Raw genomic sequence first — 22,152 nt, forward strand, 5'->3', positions numbered from 1 at the left:
CAGCCAGACATTTTGCAACTTGCTGATCTACAATGTTGATGTTGATTGTCGGTGGGGTTACTCACTCTGTGCTTGTTGTTTACAGTTATGATAACCATAAGATTGAGGATTTCCTGGACGGGAGCTGGTCAGTGTTCTGGATCAAGATGGTCTCCTGCTGGGTCTGTCTCGTCCTCTACATGTGGACCCTCGTTGCTCCCATGGTGTTCCCGAAGCGCTTTGAGGCCTAGGACACCCCTCCCCCCACACTGAGGTCAGGCTACTCAGGCAGAAGCTCTCACGCTGAGCCAGGGACCAGCCCCCCCGCCCCGCCCCCCCCTTTACCTTAAAACACAACCCTACACTCAGCGTGGAAATTGAGGATTATCTGTTGCCTTTTGTTTTATATGCTAGTGTCTATTTTACTTTGTTTTACAATGTTAATACCTTGATGGTAATGTTGCTATCTTTTACTACCACTTACTCATGGAGTTTTGTATTGCTTGCACATTTGAAATTACATAAAGAATCATGGGAGTACATAGTGAAACATAATAAGCCTCCGACCCCCATAGATTCCTTCATGATTTCAGATTTGAAAGTGTATTTTGTATTACTGTGTGTCCGTTTTTTCAGGTTTTTTTGTGCTTTTACTCTCAGCCAGGCATTTTAGTTCTGTGTAGTTGGACCATAAAGTTGTAGCAAAGTTTTGGGACAAATGTATTTAAGGTTAAAGATGTTACAAGATAAATTGTATTTATTTAAGTGCATATTCAGTTATCAGGAATAATTTTGTGAAGGTGTGGTATGAATTGAATTACAATTGTCCCTGACTCTGTTTAAAATCTCATCTCTCAGGCTCACATGTAAGCTGTTTGTGGTATATCGCTCTCTTTTTCTAGAAGTTTTCTATGCAACAGAACAAAGTCTTTTAGATATTACACCCAGTGTTGTGAAGTTTCCACAAAGATTTTATTATTGTCCGTGCTCCCTTTGAGCCAGATTATTTCTTAGGAAAATCCATGTCCACTCTTCAACATTTCCAGTCATCGTTGTTGTTGTACAGGGCAGTGCTCTTCAAATCAACCTGCCTTACATAAGAGTGACGTTAGTGGAGCGCCGCCTCTCTGGAAGAGCTGCAGTGACACAGTGAGGAATGTTTGCCAAAGGTAGATGTCAGAAAACAACCTACTACATCTAAATTGTTTGGTTGGTTAACAACAAAAAAACACATGTATTTGCATGCACACACGGACACTTAAATCAGCTATTTTCTGTACAGTTTTAAAGGCTTTTGTTACATGTGTCAGCTCATAGTGGAGGTCAAAATAAAGTAGCATGAGGGTTTTATTAGTGAGTTATTCAACACTGGATGTTGAGTTTACTGCTGAATTAAAATTCACACAAAGACCTGTTTGTTGCCAGTGTAACAGATTTTGTTTGTATATAAATACAATGTATTACACATTGTCAACTGCAAATCTTTTATGCTCCTCATTCATCAATACATCAGTATGTTATTTTGTCTGACTGTATTGCTAACATGTTTTTTAATATGTACATTTTGGCTTAAGTCCTGTGGTCTGTTGACTCTTTCTTTCAATGTATGCTTTATATACCTGCAAATATTGTCATGCGATGCGACTCATCTTCTGTTGCAAAACTGCTTTTTAACTATCGGTATGAATGTAGAAGATAAATGGTGCTCTTGGCTTTGATATCAATCAAAAAAATCTGATAGCAGGAGCTACTGTGAAGCCTACCATAACACACAGGACCACTTTAGTAGTATGTTTTACTATATAATCTGAGATGTGGGTGCCATGCACTTCATTGTTCACATTCTTTCAATAAAACATACATTGAATGCCATGTGGTGTCTTTTATTTACTGATATGTTCCTTCATACAGATAAATAACACAATGATCTGATGTAAAATACCACATACAACCTGCCTTGATTTCCTTCTTAAATGCTCAGATTATTTTTTGTTTTAGCAATGTAATCTATTACAGTATTTACGTACTAATAAAATGTTGGTACAATTGCTTTGAGATCAAAAATACACAGGACCTGTTTTTTATACAATAATGTACTGGCTTCAGTTACACACAAATAAAGTATATAATGCCCAATTTGTAAGCTTTCCTAAAACCCTCTCACTCAAATGACCACGTTAAAATAATCTTTAACCAACCCAGTCCATCATGTTTCCTCTCACTTTTCATTTGACCTCACTACCTCTTTGTTCTCAACAGTGCAGCTCTAATAGTTTATCTGATGGAACTCTGCGCTTCACTCTGTGTTCTGGGCATTGAGATCCTCGTAGTCAGCAGGAATAGTGTCTGTGGGGATGAGAAAGAAAATAAACTCACAGCGTACTTACAGTTAAAGTGGCTGATTTAGCTTTGTTTACCTTGCTGATACTCACCATTGCAACGGTACTTCAGGTTGGACCAGATGATGTTTTCCTGAGAGAAGCAGAACACGCCCAGTCTCCCTCCTCTCATGCTGGTGTCAATGATCCCCTCGGTGTCCGCCACCAGCTTTGGACCCTCAAAGAATCGAGCCCTGGTTCACACAAGGTGAAAACTAAGTCAGCTCACACTGTATGATTGTGAATGTATATAAGTCTCGATGTGTGAACTGCAGTGGGGATAATGTTATGAAGTAATGCACTTAAGAACAATCCTGAGGTATTTGACTCAAGTCTTCTCATTTCATGCCACTTAACACTTTTGCTCCACTACATTGTAGACACACATATTGTGCTTTATACTGCATTCATCTGACAGCTTCAGTTAATTGTGTCCTAACAAATTAAGATTTTTATACAGAAACATTTATAAAGAGTTTGACTATAAGAGTAACTTTTTTCAACTTCTCATAGAAGAATTCTTTCAGATGTTCCTTTATTTTTTGTTCCTGTTAAAAGAAACATATTGAAATCAATGAAGGCTTTTAAAAAAGTTGTATACAAACTAAAACAATAGACCAACTAATGGAGATCAAACAACAGCAGATACATCTAAAATGAAAATAATAATTAGTTTCAGTCTGATACCAAATAGAACAACTTTTGCTCCACGTCAGCCAACCAAAATCCTGCTTTTACATCAATGCACAATTATAATCATATCATCAGGGGGATTTTATCGCATAGGGCATTTCAATTTTTTACACCTATGTACATTTTTCCTGATCAAACATAAATCATTTTACTTAAGTACTACTTTTAATGCAGGATCTAACAGAGTGTTAGAACAGTGTGGTATAAGTATTTTATGTATCACCGCTGGTGTCTGGAAGTGTGTACCTGATGTATCCGACCTGTGGTCTGTGCTGGAGGAACCAGCGGTAAGAGACCTTGTCCTTCCAGCCAACGTTCCTCGGGTCCTTCCACAGCAGGCGCACCTGGTCGGGGGTGTCTCCTGTGTGCCACAGGGAGTTCCTCAGATACTCACCAGGACCCGTCTTTGACTTCACAACCTAGTATCGATAAAGAGACAGAGAGCATAGAAGAAGAGACAAAACTGTTGATGAGAGTAAGAACATTTCCCCAGCAGTAACTCCGGAGGCAGAGTGGGCTGCCGCTAATCACAGGGTGCCAGATCAATCCCAAAAGCCTCTTGTTCACCTGCACAGGCCCAGGTGATTTAAGTGTCAGGGGCCACTCTGGCTTCCACCAACATGATGTCACTCAAAGAGAAATGTACCATCCAGGAAGAGACTCAAAATTACAACAAAAAAACCCACAAAAGAAACAAACAAACTACAAAGAGATGCATAACAGCGACAAAAGGACGAAGAGACTCACGACTATGAAAAGAGCTACAACAAACCAAAAGAGACTAAAAGCAACTACAAAGAGGCTTGATATGACCACAAAGAGACACAACATGTTCAGGAAGAACTTAGTACAGAGGCAAAAGAAAGAAAAAACGGACAAAAAAAAGGCAAAAACACACCAAAAACTGTCTTAACAACTATAACGTTTGTGGGTCTAGATTAGGGGTCTCAAACTCAAGGCCCGGGGGCCAAATCCGGCCCGCGACTTCATTTTATGTGGCCCCGCAAGAGCTTGCAAAGAATATAATACGTTTATTATACGGTTACATGCCACTTTACAGAAGCAGGTTGCCCATGAACTACATGTCCCACAATGCATCTTGTTTTGTGACATGCTACTGAAGAGACTTGCAATTATTTGCTTCTGCTTTCAGAGTAGTTAATTACTAAGTTATTATCCTATCCGATAATAATCCAATTCAGAGGCAATTATGTAATATACTACATTATTTTATATATATATATATATAATATATTTATATAGTTACAACCGGCCCTTTGAGTGCAACCTTTATGCGAATGTGGCCCGCGATGAAATTGAGTTTGACACCCCTGGTCTAGATCCTTAAACGCCTTTTGCATGTCTTTGCCCATAGCATAATCTATCCATGATCCTGTCAAAATGTCCTTGGGCCAGAAATTGAACTCATAATTGCTCCGCATAGCTGGCTGCCATCATAGTGTGATTGTGTAGAGGGAGCAGCCATTCACCTTGAGCTGTATTCCCGGGTCAGCGACGGCTCTGAAGGGCGCGGCCTGCCAGTACGTTTGCTCGGTCTGTTTCCACATCACCACGTAGAAGGAGGAGGAGTCCTGGTAGCCGAAGATGAAGCCAGCGTAGTCATCATCAGTCATCGTGTTTACGTGGAAGGTTCCCTCAAAGTCAACACCACTGAACGCTTTGTAGCCTACAAATGCAAGAGATGAGAAAACATAAATAACATGTTAGGGAAAGGCTGCACACTGAATTAGATGGGAAATGTTCTGTTTTAGGTGGGGATGTGACGATTCCTCTTACCTACAGCAAGGCCAGGGTCAGAGTTCATTGTCTGAACGATCTCCATGCCCTGTGAGGACAACAGAGAGTAGCTTCACTTTGTTTGCCCTATTATGACACTGTGATTTTGAAAGGGATTGTGCTGCTAGAACCATCATATTGTGAAAACGTCAAGCCTCTTTAGTATTATGTTATCACACCGTTAAGATTATATTTTCTTCATCCTAACTGGAGTGATAATGTTATTATAGCATGTAATGATGTTGATATCCGAACATTACTTTACTATTACTAAATAGGTTTGTCTTGTTGTTATCTTTAAATGAATTTCCCTATTAGTATTCCCCTTAATAGACTGTTACAATAATTCCAGTCTACTATTATCCACATACAGCCATTGTTAATTCCAGGTTATTATACAAGACGATACGATAATACTTTATTGACAGATCGAGCCTGAAATGTACTTTATTACTTGGCTACTTACTTACTTTAGTGTTACTTGATTAATACTTATTTTACATACAATTATCACCATACAATTAGAAGTTATTTGCAAGTTTGAATGTAAAGTGCAACCCTGAATGCTAACACACTGAAACAGAGGCTAGTTATCCAGGTTGTTTACCTGGTTGAGGACCACCCAGTTGGGGTCGATCTGAGAGTCCCCCTCTGGATCCAGCACTACGGTCTGATAGGCTCTGAAGTCGGTCAGCGTGACCTCTGCGTTCTCTGGGCAAAGGTCGATTATGTCAATGACGTTGTCTTGGTCAAAATCTCCTTCGCATGCGTCTCCGACATTGTTTTCTGAAACGCACAGACACAGATCAGGGACCAACACACATACTGTACTGTACACACACATACAGTATCACACGCTCCTGTACACATGCATGTACGTACTCAGGAACAATATGATAAAGGCTAAGGGGCGACCCAGAAGCTGGACCCTCACATTTTATAAAACAGAAATTACAACAAAAAGTAAATAAATTAATACATAAATAGTAATAATTAAATAATATATATACAACACTAAATGTAATATATGGTATTCATGATAAATACGTTTTTTTCTAACTTTCTTACACTTGTTTTCCTTTTCCCTAACAAAATCTTGACAACTGTCCTGTATTAAAATGTTTTCTACTTCCTCGTGTTTTTCTGTTAATGTGAACAATATACTATAAATATTGTACTGTATGACACTTACCATCTGTGTCCAGTTGGTCTGGGTTGGGAACAAGTCTGCAGTTGTCGTCATCGTCCAGGATGCCGTCATTATCGTCGTCATCGTCACATTCATCTCCCTATCGAGAAGAAGTAGAACATTTGTAGTATTTTAAACAAAGAGCCATCTTTATTTCAGCATACATTCGAATAATCAAAAATAAAAAGTGAAGTATGAACAAGGAGATTAAAACCATTCCATCCTTGTCGGTGTCCAGCTGAGAGGAGTTGATGACTGTGGGACAGTTGTCTTTTGAGTCCTGGTGGCCATCACCATCACTGAGGAAGACGAGGGAGGGCATGTCAAACAAATGGCAACACTTTACACATCTTCATACCACAGGTCATAGCAGTGGGCTGTACCTGTCTACGTTGTCATCACAGGTATCTCCTACGAGGTCATCATCGGAGTCAGACTGCAGATATACAAAACAAATACTGTTGGTCAGCGTTACCCGGACTACCGATCTTTCCAACAGCTTTTACCCAGAGGCCATCAGACTTGTGAATAATCTCTCAGACTTTGCCCCCTCCCATCTCATTATCCCAGTCATGACCATCAGCACTAACACTAGTCACTTTATTGATTTGCACACTGCACCATACCCATCCTATATCATTCATATTCATATTAATACTGCTATGTCTATCTTTCTTATTCTTATGCATATTTATATACTGTATGTATACACCATACTCTACCCTGCTGTTTATATATCATATTTATTTTTATCATGCAGCACATTATGTACTTTTATTCTGAGACTTTTTAATGTACGTCAGTTAATATTTTACAATTTTTCTTATGCTAGTTTTTATCTTATATGTTTGTTCATATGTATAGTTTCTTAAAATGTTGGTGTGGAGAGCTGAGCGTGTGGAGCCTGGATACTGTACACATGACAATAACATATCTTGAATCTTATGGCAGCAGGTTATTACTTTTCAGGTGTTTTTTGGTTTGTTACCTGGTTAGGGTTGAACATATCAGGACAGCTGTCGCAGGCATCTCCCACCCCATCGTTGTCTTTGTCCTCCTGGTCTGTGTTGGGGACTCGCTGGCAGTTGTCGAGGATATTCTTCAAGCCTGCGGACACATTCACCTCAACTCCTTTATTTCTGCGTCATGTTCAAAAGCCGTGACGCAGAGAGGAAAATCAAAAAAGCATGACAGGACGGAGCCCAAAGTCAGACACGGTCCGTCAAACGCATCACCAGATGGCACTGTTTGTTGAAGACGGGGGTTAAATAGTTTCCAGTGGCCTTTAATGCCTGACGGAGGCTCACCATGGAAAATGCTTTTTAGAGAGGAGACAGACATGACCAAGCGCTTAGCAATCCAGCCTTGAAGTTAAAGACATAACCAAATGATCAAGAGCTTGGAGCTCTGCCAGACTGAATGGACAAGGGTCAACAAACACAGACTAAATGTGTGAGGCATGTAAAAGTACACAATAAGGTGAGAAGTTAAAATAGTTTTTCCAATGGAATAAATGAGAGGTGCTCTAAATTGCAAACAAGTATTTGAAAACATTTTGTGAAAACAGCACATACGATTTTAGTTGGAACATTTTAACACTTATCACTGTTTTCGACTAAGGTTTCGAAATAAGGCTTGAATTGTTTCTCTCACAGCCAGTGATCTGACTGCTACAGGATGTGAATTGGAAACAGAAACAAAAGGCCGGAGGATGTTTTGAACTGATATAGTGGTGCCAGTCCAGTGAAAAAAAGAGCCCACACTTCCTGTTAAACTGGACTGTAAAGGTTTTTATTTCTGTCTAGACGCTCTGCGGTTTGGAGAACACTCACAGACACGCTGGTGGTTAAATGTAATTATTAGCCATTTGGGTTTGTGTTTCAAAATCTATTACCTCTAATTGATGCAATAAACGCAGTAATGGTCCAGTAACTACACCTCCCACAGTAATGACCATCCAACCGTTTCCGCCAATGTGACCATTTACAATAATTGACTTTATAATTACACGCAGTTTATAGCCAACTTAATAATTATTGACCTGTTATATAACACACATACTCTAGGCATGGGATGATATAATATCTTTATGTAATGTGTTTTTTGGGGAAGAACATTTCAATTAATTGAATCATCAAAATGTGCTTAAAACTCTCAATGACACTGATTACATTAATAATTTTGCCTTTCATTAATTTAAGAAAAACATATTAATTCATCACAGATCTTTTTTTCCGAATACATTATAAAAGATCATTACAATTTCCTCGTATGTGCAAACCTACTTGACAATAATCCTGATTCTGATCTCAGAGTTGGTTTTTTCTTACATATAAGTTCCTCTAATTTTTAAAATCAGGCTCTTTATAAATGTCTCAACCGACAGCTTTTCCAAGTCACTCACGAGATCATTTTCGAGATTATCCCAATAGTAACATTGGATAGTGAATTCATTAACATCACCTTGCTGTGAGTGTTTTGTATTGAATTCTACGATAAACTCCTATATTATTCCATCTGTTCAACATACACACTTACCGTCCCCGTCCATATCATCATCACACTCGTCCCCCAGCCCGTCCTGATCCGTGTCCCTCTGTAACGGATTTTCAACTGTTTTGCAGTTGTCACAGGCGTCGCCATGGAGATCCTTATCGCTGTTCTTTTGTTTCACATTATGAACGAGCCAGCAGTTGTCCTAAGACAGAATAAATAAAGTTATACTGTAAAGTGCATCGTCTCAAGTGAGAGGGTTTGTAAAGACTTGTTTGTTTAGTTTATAGTATTGTGGACAGTCCCCATTGATCAACTGTCACAAAAAACAGTAAATGGGGCAGCTCTAGCCAACATGGCTAATTTCCAGCTGTTGTCCCTGGCCAGATGATAATAGACACCCTTCAAATCACAATATATCAACAGCATTAGTTATAAAAAAAGGATGAAAGACAAGTAGAAACAGGCGAAAGGATAAAAGAGAACAATAAACAACACACGTTACTACATACAGTACATGTCACATATAGCACATCACAATCACAATTGTATGAGTTGAGTGAAGCTACCGACATCATCGTTAAGAATGCCATCACTGTCTGCGTCCTCGTCACAGGAGTCCCCCTTCCCGTCACTGTCTGCATCCTCTTGGCCAGAGTTTGGCACAAACACACAGTTATCCTGGAAACAACACAAGTGAACACTCAACATGAGATAATACTAGAATGAATTAAAGGCATAAACAGGGTTGGGTGGGGAGAAATACGTACCTGCTTACAGTTGATGTCTCCGCACGGGAGCTTAGTGTCTGGATACCCGTCAATATCGGTGTCTTTTCCACACACATAGCCATTACCTGCCCAACCAACGCCACACTAACACACACACAAACACACCAGATGGAATATCTTTATTGTGTAAATGATATAATGAGAAACAGTAAGTGATTCATACATTAATGTCTAAGGATGATCTTATTGCTCACCCTACAGCTGATGCTGCCATCTCTCTCCACCACACACTCTCCATTGGCGTCACACGGGCTGGGTTTCCCGTTGGGGCAGAGCCTGGTTGCCTGGCAGCCTCTCTTCTCGTCTCCTGTGAAGCCAGTTTTACAATCTCCACAGCGGAAGGAGCCCTGATGAGGACAATACTGCGTCAACAACCATGGCCTCCTGCTATAAGAGAGTGATATAGTAACTTTTTCAATGGTCTCACTATAGTGTTGTGGCAGTGCGCGTTGGCAGTGCATCCTCCATTCTGCGGCGGGCCCAGACACTCATCTATATCCTCACACACCTGAAAATAACAGATAAAGTCATTGCCAGATATTGTGGACTGTTCGGACAGATCATTTTTGGGATTTGAATGTATCCAAACTAAAGAAATGTGTTAAAAAAACATTATTTTTCTTTCTTACATTCTTATCAGACCTTCAAATACTTGGAAAAATGGTTTAATGACAAATTGAGAAAATGCAGATGTCCTTGTGGAAAAAGGCTCAGCAACATTTCTACCGCATACTGCATGTTAAGTAGAAGTTAATTGATTTAAATAGTGCAATTGAACTGCAATTTAAAAAACATTAAAAAAATTAAGGTCATATGTGTTTATTAGATATTTGTTTTTAAATGTGCAGAACAATTGTCAATGTGAATTTCTGTGTGCACGCACATCTGCAAGTATGTTAAGTTGAATTGAAAGAAGAGCAGGCAGAGATAAACAAAGACAGAAAGAATGTATTTCATACAGCGTATCAATTTAGTTTGTTGTACCTGTTTGTGGGACTTAGCATAAGACACTCCAACTCCATTTATCTCCGGACCGCTGTATCCCAGAGGACATTTCTCACAGCGGAAACCAGGAGCAGTGTTCACGCACCGGACCCCCGGGTAGCATGGCTGAAACTGGCACTGAGACACACAAAAACACTCAATGATAATAAGTGTACTTTTACTGGTTGCAGAGTTGCATGCAAACTGAATAACTTATCAATACCTCGTCTACGTCGTCACAGCGCACCCCGTCTCCTGTATATCCTTCCGGACAGGGGGCGCACTGGTAACGACCTGACTCTAATGGGATGCACATGTTCTGTCTGAAACAGGTCCCAGGTGGGCACTGAGTCTGCGGCTGAGGAGGCTGGGGGGGCTGAGGCTGAGGCTTAGGTTGAGGTTGAGGGGGGGACTTAGGCTTCATGAGAAATGGTGCAGGAGTCGGACCTGTGTTGGTGTTTGGGTTGCCTTCGAGGCCTGTGGACAGATATGAAAGCACGTTATTGAATTATCCCTTAGTCAGACTTATGCAAATACTTTATAAAGGAACACTGTTTTTGTACTGCTTACCACAGGCAAGACACTCTGCAATGGTGTTCCTCAGAAAGGTTGTCTCCTTAATCTAAACCAGAAAGAAAGGTCCGTTAGTCAGGACAAGCTGTGTAGCTTTTTAGCTCATATCAATGGGGGCAAATCAGAATCTCATGTAAAAGGCTGTATAATGTGTGTCTGATAAGGCCAGCTATATTGATCTGGTTCTCTATGCAAAGGATTCACTCAGTGTGTTTGACAAGGGTTAGATGCTAAACTTAAAAAGAAAAACGTATATTGCCTCAGGCTCCCAGTTATTTATGTCTTATCTCCAAACAAATCCTCTACTTTAAATGAGCTTCTGAAATCACCATCTTCTCTATGCTGAGGTCCTTTTCACTTTTCCTCAGCTCTCTGCTGCTGGAGTTACAGCAGTCCTTCCTCAGAGTCTGGATTCTCAATTTTCACAACAAATCGCTCTTTTTCTATTGCAAAACCAATTTTAGCAGAAAGAAAACGGAAATGGCAAATAGTTGTGAATCAGCCCACATTATTCCACTTTAAACCCCTTTTTAAACAACCAAGGACCTCTCGACATATACTGCTACCCAAAGCTTTCCAAATAGCTTTTGTTTTATTTCATCTATTTCACTTCATCTCAGCATTAACCTATTTTAAAGAAACAAGTTAAGTAGTTGTTGGACTTTTAAATAAATCTTGAACAATTTTAAGGTTTTTAAGGTTACCTTTCCATCAAGAGTTACCCGTGTGAGAATGTCAAGAACACAGAGCGGGTTACCTGCTGGTTAAGCAGCACCTTCATGTCAGATAACATGCTCTTCAGCTCCAGCATGCTGACCTGGTCGTGTGTTGTGCTGCCTCCCTGGATACCTGGGGGAATTCCACAAATCACAATTAGAGAGCTGGATAAACAACAACTACTATCCTGATAGGTAAGAATGTCTGAATTTGTTTATCAGGTTATTTTCTCAGCAGTCTTTTCTCACTTAGCAGCTGCAAAGTTTCTCGCTGATCCACGCTGCAGTCCTGCAGAGTCGCCACATTGTCTATGGTGTCCTCTAATACCAGCTTCAAGTCTGTCAGTTCATCCTAACAAAGGAATAACAGATAGGGTTATAAAATGAAATGTATGTGGCATACTTCTCTGAAGTTGTTGCAATGAAGCCGTATTCATATCATTTTAAAAGTTTTCCATGCAGCATTTCTCTGCCTTTAAATGTGTGATTGCTCTCACCTGCCCTCTGGACTGCAGGGTTCTCAGTGCCACCTTGTTGGGCCCGGGGGGGAGAGACCCAAAGGCAGCTGGCAGATCATTCAAAGTGTGTGCCAGTCTGCAGTCCACATAAATGTTGAGGCTAGGTGTGCCGCCCTGAAGGCCTCTGGCATGCAGCATCACATGGTGATCCCGCCCGTCTGCCAGGGACGCGTGGTTGAAACTGGTTGTGGCAAATCTGCCGTCAGTCTTCTGGTAACGAAGGGTCACTGGAGATGGAGAGAAGGGAGAGTGAGAGACAGAGAGAAGCAGCAGGAGAAGTTATTACAATCAAGCAGATAAAGTGGTCTGTTGCAATAGAGGTGTGTTGGTGGATTATTTCACCCTTGCTGAGTTTGGCCTGCACGCTGAGCTCCAGGTACTTGGTGAGGTCTTTGGGGTTGATGACACTGTAGAGCGAGGTGGGGGCCTTGCTGTGGAGGCTGAAGGAAGAGAGGAGGAACGCCTCATCTCGCCCTTTGTTCTTCAGACTTCCCTGTAACAGGTCTGGCAGGCAGTCTGGAGACACCAGCAGGTCGTAGACTAACACAGGAGAGGGTTGTTAAAAACCTGCATTAGACTGCAGTGAACACAGTTAAATACAGACACTACAGTGACTGTTTATAGTTTGTAAAGAGCTTAGAAAAGAGTCAGCTTGTGTTCACTTGAAGCACTCACTCAATCTGGTACACTGTAAAAAACAAACATTATTAATGGAGAGCTTTCTGAGCTTGTGTCTTGATGGCTACCGTTCGCAGTGTACCACAGATTGCTAGAGTCATGGTGCTTTATTATGTGTGACAGTGTACCTGTGGGAGTGTGCACATGCGTGTGTGTCAGTGCATGTTCTTGTTCGCATCCTGCCGTGTTTTATAGAGTGATAGACTGGAGGTGCAGAAAGAAAGGAGCAGCAGTAAAGTCTTTCCACTGGAACAAACCAGCTGCCTCACATGCACGTACACATCAACGCACAAAAACACATGCACACAGCCAAAAGCTTCAAGTAAATACAAAGTGATCCAAAATTATATGGAAAAATGTGCGTGTAGACTCCAGGCAAATCAACGTTTTGCACAAGCACTTTCTCAGCTGGCAGTTAAGGGTTGTTTTAACATTTAAAAAATATGTACTTATTTAGGTCGGATTGTTAATAGATCCAGGAATGACAAACTCTGATAACCACAAGAAAATCCAAACTAATTAGCATAGTTCAACGTTTTACCAGGTTGATGCAGATTAAAAGTTTAGAAGACAACAGATAGTTAGGAACTGAAAAGACTCTAAATTGTACTGATCTATAGACAGAAATATGTTGTTTTCCAGAAGAGCATGGATGCTGAAGAGTACTTACTAATGCCTTGAGCTGTGACAGTGAGCAGCAGCTGTTGCAGCAACAGAGACAGAGCCGCTGCTCTGGCCCACACACCCATCTTTAGTGCCCGAATGTGGGACACACCTCAGGAGAAGCTATGTTCCCGTAAAAAAAAAAGAAGTGTCTGCTTCCACTTATGGATCAGTAGGAATATCAAATATTATTCACCTATTTTAACACAGCATGGTGGAAGAACCCAGGTGTTGAAGCAACATCTCAGCAGAGGTGAGATGGTTTTGTGGACGCAGGCACAGCTTTTAAAGCAGAGGGGAGGGTCCTTGCACTCGACTGCTGCAGAAGTGGCACAGTGTAGGAACCAGTTTAATAGTTAGAGGGAGTGTCCCCTTGCAGCTACTGTTCCAACAAAATATAAAGTGTTTGATGTCCCTATGTATAGTATTCCAAAGGGAATTGTCAAAATACTGGATTACTTATTCTATATGAGCTGTTATTATTTTACTATTTTTAAGAGTCAAGAGAAAGCTTTTATTCCTTGAATATTCATACTATCTTTTGGGGTTTCGTAATATAACAGCATTAAACCCTTCTGTATATCAGCTAGTACAGCCAAATCTAAAATGTCTGAAATGGATTGTGCCTGGGTCTAAAGGGGAAAGGCTGATCCCAGCTGGCCTTTGTTTTTCACAAACATCACAAACCTGTGTTATAAATGTGGATTTGATTACCTGGTAAGCCAGTTATTAAATTATATAACTGCGTGCCAGATGTTTTTTATTTGAATTTAATGTAATTTCACTGGTTGTACATGCCTCTGCAAACCTTTTCTAAATTCCATCTGTTGGAGAGTGTGGGAAAGGGAAGACACAGAGGGCTAGACTTGAGACCCTGGAAAGATTTCATGATAGAAGTCTGGTACTCATCTTAAAGCTTTCTCTACAAACCTACATTTCAAACTCTCAGCTGCTGGTCCGAGCCAAAGAGCGACATTTACCATCCCTCTGAGCATTATCAGCACGCATCCGTCTGTGTCTGGCTGTCTGGTCTCCAACCAAACACCTGGCAGCCTTCAACTGTCTGACTGTCAGCCGGTGGACATACGTCATGCCATTGTTTCTGAAGATAAGTGAAATGTCAACAGAAAAATCGAAATGAGTATTTGACATTTTTTGACATAAAAATCTAAAGTGAAATGGGCACTTCCATTCCTGATATAAATTAAGTCAGTCTTCATAACAATGGATGCTGAATGTATCACTGTTCCTTTCAATCCTAATGTGAAAATACTTCACATTTCTGAATGACGATTGATCTTAAAATTCACGTGACAAGAGACAACATGTGAACTCAGATTCCAATGATTGCTGGAAGTGCTGCAGCTTCACCTTCTCTGGCCAAAGTGTCAGTGCTATTGGCTAAAGGTTCATGAAAGTATAAGAAAGCATTACAAGGACCAACTTCTATTTCTGCCCGAGGCTACATTTTCGCCGTTGATCCACAAATCATCTCTCTGTGGAGCCGTGGATTTGATTAAGAAGAGTATGATGGTGGGAAATCAAATTATAATGAGAAACTGGAGAAACCCAGATGAGCCCTCTTTTTAGGAAAGGTTCACAGAGTTGGCAGAAGTGGCATCACACGAACACATTTCTTTCAGCTTTAAGGATAGCTGGGAAATATTGTGTGGAGAGTCTTCTTTAAACACATTGCTAATGTGGACAAATATTAAAATCTTAAAAACCAGGTTCCCCTACATATACTCAAGTCCACAGCACACACTTTACAAACTGAAACAAGGTGCAGTGCTGTGAGGAGATATGGTTGAAAGAAAGTCCCTTCCAGATCAAATAAAAAAACAAACAGATAAAGTTTATGTTGTTGTTTTTTTGGGGCGCCAGACTTGCTGACTGTTACACTTACCTAAAGTTACCCTATATATACTATCTATATAAACTCTACATGTAAATACAAATAAACATATTTGTTATATATGTTTTGTTATAAGAATTCATCATTCTGCAAATAATGGTTGCAAATGAATATGAATATATGTCATTTGTGTACTTTAAGACCTCCATAGTTGTATTTTATTTTTATTTTTCAATGATTTTGTGTCTAGAACCCACGATGAGTGGCAGATGTATCTGTATCAAGTTTACTAATGGCGATCCTAATCAATTAATAATTATTGTAATTGACTGTGTCTCTGGTGTCGGATAACTATTGTGTTGCTTGTAATATTCATGTAGGAATATACGCTTTATTTGTGTTAATTCCTATTCAATGTTTATGTCTTTACTAAAATGTGACAATGTTTATATTAATAACAAAATAAAAACGTGTGTATTAAATAATATTGATATAGAAAACATTGATTTTGTTCACCCTGATATGACAGGTATATTGTGACGTCACCTGCAGCTCTCCTTCCATGAAGCAAACATGGCGGCTGCCATGGAGCTGAGATGCTGGGGAGGAGACTGGGGTTTGCCTTCTGTCCACACCGAGTCACTCATAGTCCTGGTAACGTTACCCTCCGCTTCTTAAACAAAATACACGGTTATTATATCCAGCATTGCTTTTAAGACAACATGTTTCTTCACGTGGTTTCTTTGCGTCTTCTCTGTGTTTCTCTGGTTAGCTCCCATGCTACCTTGCCTGCTGCAGTTTCAGACTCTGCAGGATAGAAAACAATATTTCCGGTGTAATGTTTGCAAAGATGCAACATATCTTTGCTTACTGCATGGTCTGTCATTCGTGAAGGACTGGCTCTCAGATATCTCTCTTTTGTCACAGAAATGTGGTCCTTCAAGGTCAGCTTGATGAAGCTCCGGTTTTCATTTATATGGATATATTCACCTGTGTCTCGCTGGCTAACGTTATCTTTAGATGTAGTCCTAACTTTGTCAGGAAAATGAACATAGAGTACTTTTCTGGATGTCAGCGATGTATGTCAGTGAATCACTGCAGTTACAACTCCTGCCACAAGGTGACACTTTGACTGATTTATGAACAAGATGATGCTTTCCTTATAAAGCATTTAGATAGTTATACTAATGTAGTTGTTTTAGTTTATTGACAGCAGTCTTGTATGGTTAGTATCAGTACAACGAAATGAAACATTTGATTAAGAAAATACATTTTAGTGGCAGCTCTTCTTGATTTAATTGGTCATATTTCTTTCTTAATTTTTGTACATTTGAATTGTTTTCCAGTTCCAGTTTCAAACATTTAGCTGCATTACAACTATCTTACAAAAGTTATTGTTGATTGTATTACAGTCCTTCACTGATGGTATAAACAGTTCAGGAAGTACAGTCCCAGCATAACATTTATGACAAAAATCCTTGCTGCTGTAAAGGTTTTCTCTTTTTATCATCTTTCCTGATGTGCAGTTTTTTCTTTCAGGCATACGCCAAGTTTTCAGGGGCAAAAGTCACAGTTTCTCCGATAGACTGGACATGGAAGACTCTAACAGGTGGCCTGCACCTTTCCATAAACTAGCATGACATAACGTTGTTGTTCAGACACCGCATGAACTGTGAATTATTTGACTGATAAAGGAGTATTTCATTAGTATATACATACATATGCATACTTCAAATCACACAACAATGTTTTTATTTGTCAGAATTTGTTTCAAAATAGTGAATACATGTCAATTGTAGGTAGAGAATACATGTTTATTACCAGACACTAACAATAACATGATCATTTTGACACCAGATCTTTTCTCAAAGTGTAATATCTTCTTCCTGTTATTCAACCTGCAGCGACAGTCCCAGAGTTGCTGTGTGGAGATGTTGCAGTTCAACAACCATCTCAAATTCTCAATTTCCTGAGGAAACAGGTGAGAATAAATGCCAAGGTTTCTCAATGTCCATCACCTGCTCAATACATCCCCACACTCATTAAGCAGATTCATAATATTGACTGTATTGTTTGTGTACTCTCAATTTCAGAGGTTTAATGCAGACTATGAGCTGTCAGCCAGACAAGGAGCCGACACCATGGCTTACATCGCTCTGCTGGAGGAGAAACTACGACCAGCTCTGGTAACTCCCTCTCTCTGCTTGTGTCCTGACAAGAACTAACCTGTGACTTCTGTTTATACTCGAAGTGATGCTTTGTCTCCCACAGATGCACACTTTCTGGGTGGATGCAGAAAACTACGTCAATCTGACACGGCCGTGGTTTGCTTCACGCTCACCCTTCCCTCTCAACTTCATCGTCCCGGGTCGCCTTGCCAGCACCGCCCTGTCCCGCATCCTGCTAACCAAAGGAGAGGCGCCACTACACCGAATCACTGAGGTGGAGGGGAAGGTACATATTGACCATTTGTTTCAACTCTGTGTTAATGTGTTAAGTACTCTTTTTCACACTGTAAACCTCTCATTGTCTGCCTCAGCTCTACAGTGATGCTAAAGAGTGCCTGAATCTCCTCTCATACAGACTGGGAACTGCAAGCTACTTCTTTGGCAACTCGTGAGTTCTTTAATGTCATTTAAAGCAACATAAATGTAGCTTTGGAAATTAGTACTGAGTACAGTTTTATTATTTGTTATCACAGAAAAAACATATACTATGTGATAAAAAGTAATATAATTAAATGTGATCAGAAAAGTCATTAAATCCTCCTAAAAAAACTTAAGAGTGTACCATGTCCATGTCACAAACAAATATCATTACATTTCGTTGTATATTATCCAACAAAAAAAGTCAGAAAAGTGCAAGTTTATGTATATTACATGTAGGTGCAAAGCTATTGGACAAACACAAGTTGAGATGGAAATATTGTCTTGTTTTTTAGATGTGTGGTTAGGAGTTTATACTGGTGTTAGTTTACTCATTTAAGTTGTCAAGTTGATGTTCATCACATTAGAAGGAATGGCAAAGTGTTTGAAAGTATTTCAAAATGATTCATTGTAAATCATTATGTTTAAAACACTGTCAATACGAGTAATACTGTTTAGATATCTAATAGCCCAATATATCTCCCTTTTTGTTTGTGTTTGTAGGCCAACCAGTCTGGACGCCTTTGTGTTTGGCTTTTTGTCTCCACTTTACAAAGCGGGTCTCCCCAGCAGCCCGCTGCAGAGCCACCTCCAGCAGCTGCACAACCTCACAAGCTTCTGTGACAACATCCTCGCTCTCTACTTCAACGCCGACCGTCCATGTAAGATCGCTGCACCCACTGGAGATGCTCACACACTTGGTGGAGAGGATATTTATATCAAAAAACACAAGCACATGCATAACTAACATCATTTTCATTTTCCTTCTTCTCACACCTCTGTTTCTCTGCACGCTTGCCCTTGTGTCTGCTTTATTGGTCTAACACTCTCCATTGACTCTGCTATCTTCTCCTCTGGGTGGCCCCTTACACCTCTTCTCTCCAGGTCCTCCCCCACCTGTTCAGGAAACAATGGATGCCAACCTCCAGAAACTAACTCAGCTTGTAAACAAAGAGTCCAACTTGATAGAGAAGGTGCTTCTGCTTTCCTTTTGTCGTCTCTTTGCATGGGCTCATTGTTGCGTTTGGCAGATACAGTCTCAGCTGTAATGAAAGTATATACAGTAAATTCTCTCTCACTTACTCATTATCATAATATGATGTGCTCTTACTAACTTTGACATCCTGTACTGTAGATGGATGACAACCTCCGCAGCAGCCCTCAGCACAAACCCCACAGAGTAGACCCCAAACCCAGCCTGGCCAGCGAGAAGAGCTCCACTCCTGCGTGACCCCCCACCTTTCCACCCTGATCCAGCCGAAAGAAAGGAAAGGTGCAGCTCTGAATCCGACTCAACATCCGAAAATCCCCCAAAAATATCTTCCAGCTGAACTACAGTTTGAATGGAAAAAAACCTAATAATAGAGTTATGATTATAAAAGAGACTATTTAACAGAGACCTAATGATGATAGATTTCAAAGATGCTGGTCTGAGAGAGAAGGAAAAGTGCATGTGTGAGGTTTTTAAAAAGGTTAAGCGCATGTATGTGGTTATGGATGGAATGCTAAGAAGTGGTGTTTAATGAGAAAGACACAAAGTCTAAATGAAAGCTGAAGGAAATGTAAAGTCCAGCAGGGAAGAGGTGGCCCTGTTTGACCTGAGAGTGGACCACTTAAAGGAGCAGTGTAGGAGTTAGTGGCATTTATCAGTTAGAAGTTATATTTATACATAACATATTCCATTACTGCCAATAAGGCCACGTTTTTTAGTGCGGCTCTACTCGATTCTTCTCCAATGCGTAGGGTATCGAAAAACTGTAGCCTGGGTGATAAGCTAAGGTACGCTCCTTGATACTGCCGTGTAAATGAGAGACTTGCTGAATCATTTCAACTGCAACAAAACCGAAGAAAGTCTGCATTCCTTGGTGTTCAGTTTAGTTTTGCCGGCTGCCATTTATTCAAAAAACCTTGGTGTAGTTAAAAGAAAAGCAAATGTGATCGCTATTGATAAAGCAAACGCCATAAATCTCCTTCATTCCACATAATGGCCCTGGAACCTCTTCTTCCTTTTGATTCCTGTAGGAAGTATGTACTTTCTCTACAACCCTTTATATTTAACATATTTAAAGGTATATTATGCCGTTTTTCCTCAAAAAACCGATGCATAGACTGCCTTTTAATCACCACTAATGACTCGAATGGTGTGTGGAGATTTATCAGCGGAGACCCTGCCCCCCTAGAGTATTTTCTCCTTTTTCTGTGTCCAGGTTGTTTCTAAGGGTCATGGTGGACACAGCCAACATCCCTAAGTGGACAAAGCTCATTCCAGTCTGAGGTTGGCTTTTAGCTTGCTGTATGTGACGCAGCATGTGGTCTCCCACTTCTGGTGTATATGAGCTGGGGGGGGGGGGAGGAGGAGACATCTGCACTTTTACAAACGGCAAGCAACAATTCCTGCATAGTATGCCTTTCAAGACGTCACTAAAATATGAAAACTGCTAAAGCACCTACATTTGTTTAGATATCTGATGTTATTCCAGTTTATAAATCTGTGTTTCACCATGAAAAACATGGGTCCAGATCCTTTAGCGCCACTCTGAGCTCACATCCTCCTATCTGCTGTAAAAAAGAAAAACCTGTGATTTCTAATGACATTCAGTTAGACTAATATACAGTAGGTATGCAGTGGTGGCTATAGGAATATCCTAACATTAGCTTTCTTTGCTCTCACCGCCTCTGCTTTGTAAAGATGTATAGTTGTAAATATGTTCATGATTCAGATCAATGCAATGGTCCCTCTATTAGAGCCGAATAGCTCCTTCACACTCTGCTAGATACACGGAGGACATTTATACTTGCTGTATTAAGTTATTCACAATATGTGGCACTAATCTGTGTTTGGGTGTATGAGAAACCAGTGTGTGTCTTTTAATTATAATGTATTGTTTATGCAAGATGCTCTGTATCATTAACAACTTACTGTTGTTGCCATGGTTCTCCACTTTTTTGCAGTCTTTGTTTGTTTAGATTTTCTGCTATGTTGTATGTTGTGCCTATTTAACGTTTATCATGTTAAAACTGAGGTGTCTGTCCCATTTGGTAATGTCTCATTAGTTGCCTTTTTTTCTTACTTTAACCGTCTGAATTTCTGAAATTGGACAGTAAAATGAGTTGCCACTTTTCTTTACTGTTTTGTTCCCTAATTTTCTCACAGCCTAATGCATGTTTACTCCAACACGTTCATAGCGTCCCTGGTGTCAGTCCAAAGGAAATAACTCTTGTAAAGATAGTTTGGCTCATGCAAATTGCCTAAAATCCCTTCATGGTTCCATTCTCGGTAAAGCACTGTATTCTGAAACAAAAGTGAGTGTGTTTCCAATAACAAATCTTAGCGACAACAAACATGCCGGTGAGGAACATATGGGTGTGTGTGCCTACACGACTGCTAGTGTCTTTGTACAATTGTCAACATGTTAACAGTGTCCTCCATCATTTTTGATACATTCCCGTAAATTATCTTCATCATTTTTGTTTCTGTTCATTCTCTGTGGGCGGCTGGTAACGACTGTCATCATATTATTCAAATACAAATAAGATAATCCAAGTATGATCACTGTCTTTTTTTCTCCCAAGAAAATGAACGCTTAATATAATTTCCCTTGAAACAGTCAACATGGAACCTGATTAAATTGATGAGCTGTTTGCAAGGCATGCTATTGGGTGATTTTCCAGTAGAAGATTTCACTGCTCACCATGCCTACTGAGTGATGTTTGGAGCATAGAGAGCTCTTTGTTTGGTTTTGGCCTTAGACTTGGAAAACATGAGAATGTTTAAGCTGTAGGGTAAGCATGCTGAACATCATCACATATTTTCTAAATCATCGGTCCTGTGAGGGAGAGTCTTATCTTGACTGGCGTTGAATAGGTGTGGCAATGGGAAATAATTAGCACATCTGGGTCTGTTGTCAATGTTGTGCTAAAGATATTCAAATGTTTTGTGTGAGCATCTCTTTAATGCAGTGATTTAATGCCACTTTTATCATCCCTTTTCTCTCAGTTATTTGTACAATAAACCATGTCTGAGTCACACAAACGGTAGTCTTCAGCAGTGAGATTGGAGCCTAACTTTCCTCTACAAGAGAAAAATATCTTCCTGAGTTAAACTACAAATATTTAACTTCGCAGCGCTGTGTTACCAGTCCCATTCTCGGTGAAATTAGGCTGACAATTATAAAAAGCAGTCCAACAAATCACATGGAA

The 22,152-nt window shown here is 40.1% G+C and overlaps 3 protein-coding genes across 6 annotated transcripts in view; 2 read left to right on the top strand and 1 right to left on the bottom strand.

Annotated features, from left to right (window-relative positions):
- serinc5 (serine incorporator 5) overlaps positions 1 to 1,851 on the top strand; it is a 30,424-nt gene extending 28,573 nt beyond the window's left edge. Inside the window, exon 12 of the mRNA XM_034200763.1 lies at positions 86 to 1,851. Within this exon, the coding sequence (XP_034056654.1) occupies positions 86 to 230 (145 nt within the window). The 3' untranslated portion in view covers positions 231 to 1,851. The remainder of the gene's footprint in view (positions 1 to 85) is intronic.
- A 3-nt stretch (positions 1,852 to 1,854) lies between these two features.
- Positions 1,855 to 16,427, bottom strand: thbs4a (thrombospondin 4a). 3 transcript variants are annotated; one of them, XM_034200761.1, is made up of 26 exons: positions 16,298 to 16,427; positions 15,854 to 16,114; positions 14,387 to 14,554; positions 13,649 to 13,771; positions 12,454 to 12,651; positions 12,091 to 12,338; positions 11,843 to 11,945; positions 11,635 to 11,726; positions 10,875 to 10,926; positions 10,528 to 10,781; positions 10,305 to 10,442; positions 9,748 to 9,828; positions 9,515 to 9,667; positions 9,300 to 9,404; positions 9,103 to 9,210; positions 8,575 to 8,734; positions 7,025 to 7,143; positions 6,420 to 6,472; positions 6,251 to 6,335; positions 6,040 to 6,136; positions 5,455 to 5,633; positions 4,848 to 4,896; positions 4,541 to 4,737; positions 3,297 to 3,469; positions 2,412 to 2,551; positions 1,855 to 2,325 (listed from the first exon to the last, which is right to left on the bottom strand). In XM_034200761.1, exons 3-26 carry the CDS (start codon positions 14,445 to 14,447, stop codon positions 2,276 to 2,278), a joined length of 3,018 nt encoding a protein of 1,005 aa, XP_034056652.1. In that variant the 5' UTR covers positions 14,448 to 14,554; positions 15,854 to 16,114; positions 16,298 to 16,427; the 3' UTR covers positions 1,855 to 2,275. The 3 variants fall into 3 exon arrangements, with proteins under 3 accessions (XP_034056652.1, XP_034056651.1, XP_034056653.1); XM_034200760.1 differs by having other exon boundaries at positions 15,824 to 16,114; XM_034200762.1 differs by having other exon boundaries at positions 13,460 to 14,554; positions 15,824 to 16,114.
- Positions 15,868 to 21,502, top strand: mtx3 (metaxin 3). 2 transcript variants are annotated; one of them, XM_034200764.1, is made up of 9 exons: positions 15,868 to 15,961; positions 16,847 to 16,916; positions 17,212 to 17,288; positions 17,401 to 17,493; positions 17,579 to 17,761; positions 17,847 to 17,923; positions 18,457 to 18,614; positions 18,838 to 18,926; positions 19,088 to 21,502. In XM_034200764.1, the coding sequence occupies exons 1-9, from the start codon at positions 15,881 to 15,883 to the stop codon at positions 19,181 to 19,183; spliced, it is 924 nt and encodes a 307-aa protein (XP_034056655.1). In that variant the 5' UTR covers positions 15,868 to 15,880; the 3' UTR covers positions 19,184 to 21,502. The 2 variants fall into 2 exon arrangements, with proteins under 2 accessions (XP_034056655.1, XP_034056657.1); XM_034200766.1 differs by lacking the exon at positions 18,838 to 18,926.
- The last annotated feature ends 650 nt before the right edge of the window (positions 21,503 to 22,152 follow it).

Source organism: Gymnodraco acuticeps, unplaced genomic scaffold (genome assembly GCF_902827175.1).
Source record: "Gymnodraco acuticeps unplaced genomic scaffold, fGymAcu1.1, whole genome shotgun sequence".
Classification (NCBI taxonomy): Eukaryota; Metazoa; Chordata; class Actinopteri; order Perciformes; family Bathydraconidae; genus Gymnodraco; species Gymnodraco acuticeps.